The 3,725-nt window shown below is 38.4% G+C and overlaps 1 protein-coding gene across 1 annotated transcript; it reads left to right on the forward strand.

Annotated features, from left to right (window-relative positions):
- Positions 2,530-3,021, forward strand: LOC109841541 (uncharacterized mitochondrial protein AtMg00810-like). The gene has a single exon (XM_020410503.1). The coding sequence runs from the start codon at positions 2,530-2,532 to the stop codon at positions 3,019-3,021; it is 492 nt and encodes a 163-aa protein (XP_020266092.1).

Raw genomic sequence — 3,725 nt, forward strand, 5'->3', positions numbered from 1 at the left:
TTTACTACCATTCTAAATGGCAGCCTCATCACCAATTGCCCCTTCTCTTTTCAACTACTCTCAAAACTTAGTCCCCATTTTTTACGGTGAAAACTATGACTTCTGGAGCCTCCAAATGAAGACACTCTTCATCTCTCAAGAACTTTGGGAGCTTGTCGAAGAAGGCTATAAAAGTCCAAATGACTCAGCAATGTTAGCATCATGGACACCAGCAAAGCAAAAGGAGTATAAAGAGAACAAGGAAAATGATGCGAAGGCATTTCTCTTTATCCAACAAGGGGTAAGCAAAGAAATCTTTCCCCGAATAATGTCCGCGTCAAAATCAAAGGATGCATGAGACATACTCAAACAATAATTCAAGGGCTCCGATAAGGTAATCTCTATCAAACTACAATCTTTATGGAGAGACTTTGACAACATAAAGATGAAAGATAATGAATCCGTGAAAGAATTTTCTGATAGAGTTATCTTAATTATTAATCAAATTAGAAGTTATGGGGATAAAATAGAGGATAAGAAGATTGTTGAGAAGATATTAAGAAGTATTCCCCCTACATGGGATCATATTGTTGCTGCCATAGAAGAATCTAAAGATTTATCAAAACTAAGTTTTTATGAACTAATGACTTCTTTGGAGTCACATGAGCTTAGAAGAAGCAGATCTTCAAGCCAAGAGGTGGAGCAAGCGTTTCAGTCAAAACTAACATTTTTAAGGAAATGAGGAGATGAAACTAAAGAAAATAAAGAACGAAGATTTTCTCAGAAGGTACAAGATGGAAGAGGCAACTACCATGAAAGAAAGTTTGGGAGACAAGGAAGAAAGAATGAGAGAGACAAAGATTTCCCAAAAGGTAAGTCTACCTCCTATTGTAAAATATGTAGAAAGTCCGGACATAACACATATAACTGTAAGTTTAAATGCACAAACTGTAGAAATACTAATCACTCCCAAAAAGATTGCTGGTATCATAAAAATAATGAAGTCCACTATACAGAAGTAGAAACCGATCACCTATTTTATTCATGTTTTAATGCACAATCAGAAGAAAATGATACTTGATTTTTGGATAGTGGATGCAACAATCATATGACAGGAAATAAGAGCATCTTCGTAGAGTTGAAGGATGGAGCAAGCTCTCAAATAAAGCTTGAAGACGGAAAATTAAAAAACATTAAAGGAAAGGGAGTGATAGCAGTTCAGACAAAGGGAGGTAAGACGAAATACATCTCAGATGTTATTTATGTTCCGGGGCTAACTCAAAATTTACTTAGTGTGGGATAATTAAAAAACATGGAATTAAAAAGGAGCTAACAATAAGATACACTCCACAACAAAATGGAGTAGCAGAAAGAAGAAATAGATCAATTGTGGAGATGGCGAGGAGCATGTTAAAAAGTAAAAATCTCCCAAATAAACTATGGGCTGAGGTAGTATATACAGCAGTCTATATCTTGAATAGATCACCAACAAAAGTTGTGCCAGACAAGACGCCATATGAAGCTTGGTATAGGCGAAAGGCGAAAGTGGATTTCTTTAAGGTATTTGGTTGTATCGCCTATGCACATAAACCAACACAACTAAGGAAGAAAAAGTTTGATGAAAAAGGAGAAAAACTCATCTTTATTGGCTACAGTGAAGAATCCAAACCTTACAGATTATACAATCCTGATACTAACAAATTGGTGGTCTCCAGAGATGTTATCTTCGATGAAGCAGGAACATGGAACGGTGAACCACATCAAACCTCAACACCAAGCATCACTGAAGAAGAAAGGAGGGGAGCCACGTCATATCAAGATTCTCCTAGTCCAAGATCCTCAGATGCATTAACTTTAGATACAGATTCACTGCCTAAAAAGGTGCGTTCACTTCAAGATATTTATGACTCTTGTGACGTAGTATTCTTCTCCTATAAACCACAGAAATTTGAAGAAGCTGTTCAAGATGAAGGCTGGAGAAAAGCAATGGATGAAAAAATCTACATGATCAAGAAGAACAAAACATGGGAGCTGGTGAATCTTCTAGAAGGAAAAGAGGTCATTGGCCTTAAGTTGGTATACAAAACCAAGTACAATGACGATGGCTCCGTTCAGAAACTCAAGGCTCAATTAAAAGGGTTACTCTCAGCAACCAGGAGTCGACTTCAATGAGACATTTGCTCCAGTTGTTTGTATGGAGACCATAAGGATGGTATTGGCTATAGCAGCTCAGCTCAAACTCAAAGTATTTCAGCTAGATATCAAGTCAGCATTCCTAAATGGAGAACTCATAGAGGAAGTCTATGTCGAGCAACCACAGGGCTATATAGTCAAGAAAGAAGAAAATAAATTTTATCGGCTGCACAAAGCACTATACGGGTTGAAGCAAGCACCGCAGGCTTAGAATAGCAAAATTGACAGCTACTTCCACGAGAATGGATTTCAAAGGAGACCGAGTGAACCATCTTTATATGTAAAGAAAAAAAAGGTGTGGACTTCCTTGCCGTTTGCCTATATGTTGATGATTTAATTTATTGTGGTACTAACACTATGATGATTGAAGAATTTAAAAGAAAGATGAAAGAAGATTTTGAGATGACAGATTTAGGATTGATGAGATATTTTCTGGGACTACAAGTAAAACAAACTGAAGAAGAAATATTCATCAATCAAGAGAAATACTGCGATGATCTTCTGAAGAGGTTCAACATGAAGAATCGCAATCCAGTAGCTACACTAGCATTGCTAAACGAAAAGCTATCAACGAACGATGGAGCGCCAAAGGTGGATGCCTCAAGTTACAGAAGCCTAGTCGGATCACTAATCTACCTCACAAACACTAGGCCGGACATATTGTATGTTGTAAGCATTGTGTCCAGATTCATGAGCAATCCAAGTAAGCTACACTATGGAGCAGCGAAGCGGATTCTTCGATATCTTCAAGGAAAAAAGAGTATGGGAATAAAATACACAACAGAAGAAGACAATGCATTATCTGACTACACTGATGTTTGGTTCGAAAGTTGCTATTTTTATTGCTAGTGAACTCATTACAATTTCAGCCATTACAATAAGTTCAAAAAAGAAGAAAGTCGATCTTTTTATAAGATCTCCTTACACAATAAAAATAAAAATTATAACTTTGTCAAACAACACACAACAGATGGTTATCGCCTGCTGTTTGCGTGGGATCTTTGCTTGTGCCGGGGACGTTGATATCCGTGGACCGTCGCGGATCAGATCTAGTTGACAGATTAATAATCAAAGCTCTTACTTCACGAAGGAAGTATTCGCAACTGTGGTAATCTCGACCAATCGATATTACGGATCTTCTCGAGATTAAGACCAAGCTTAAATCCGGAGGAATGGAGGGAATAGGTCTCAGATCTCACGAATTCTCTCTTTTTTTATTGAGGAACTTCGCCAAGATCTGCTAACCCTCTGAAATTCGTGCTTCACTCTCCAATTCGGAAGCACTTCGCCCTCTTGATGTCCGCCCTGGAAAATGAGCCCCTAGGTCTGTATTTATAGGCTTCGGTTGGGGGTTTTTGGATAAAAATGAGTGATTTGACATTATCTTCAATTAATAACGACCTAACCATGTTTGTGGATGATATCCAATCAGTTGGGAAGCTCTGGAATGAACAAATCTCGAGAAAATAGCAAAATACCCATCAAAATGCGTTTGGAGCCCGGGACTGCGCGATACGCCCTGCTGACCCGCGGGGGGCGCGGGTCGGCCGTGG

The sequence above is a fragment of the Asparagus officinalis genome, chromosome 5 (genome assembly GCF_001876935.1).
Source record: "Asparagus officinalis chromosome 5, Aspof.V1, whole genome shotgun sequence".
In the NCBI taxonomy this organism is placed as follows: Eukaryota; Viridiplantae; Streptophyta; class Magnoliopsida; order Asparagales; family Asparagaceae; genus Asparagus; species Asparagus officinalis.

Coding starts and splice junctions, on each gene's coding strand:
- LOC109841541 (XM_020410503.1), top strand. CDS start 2,530: ATGATGATTGAAGAATTTAAAAGAAAGATGAAAGAAGATTTTGAGATG.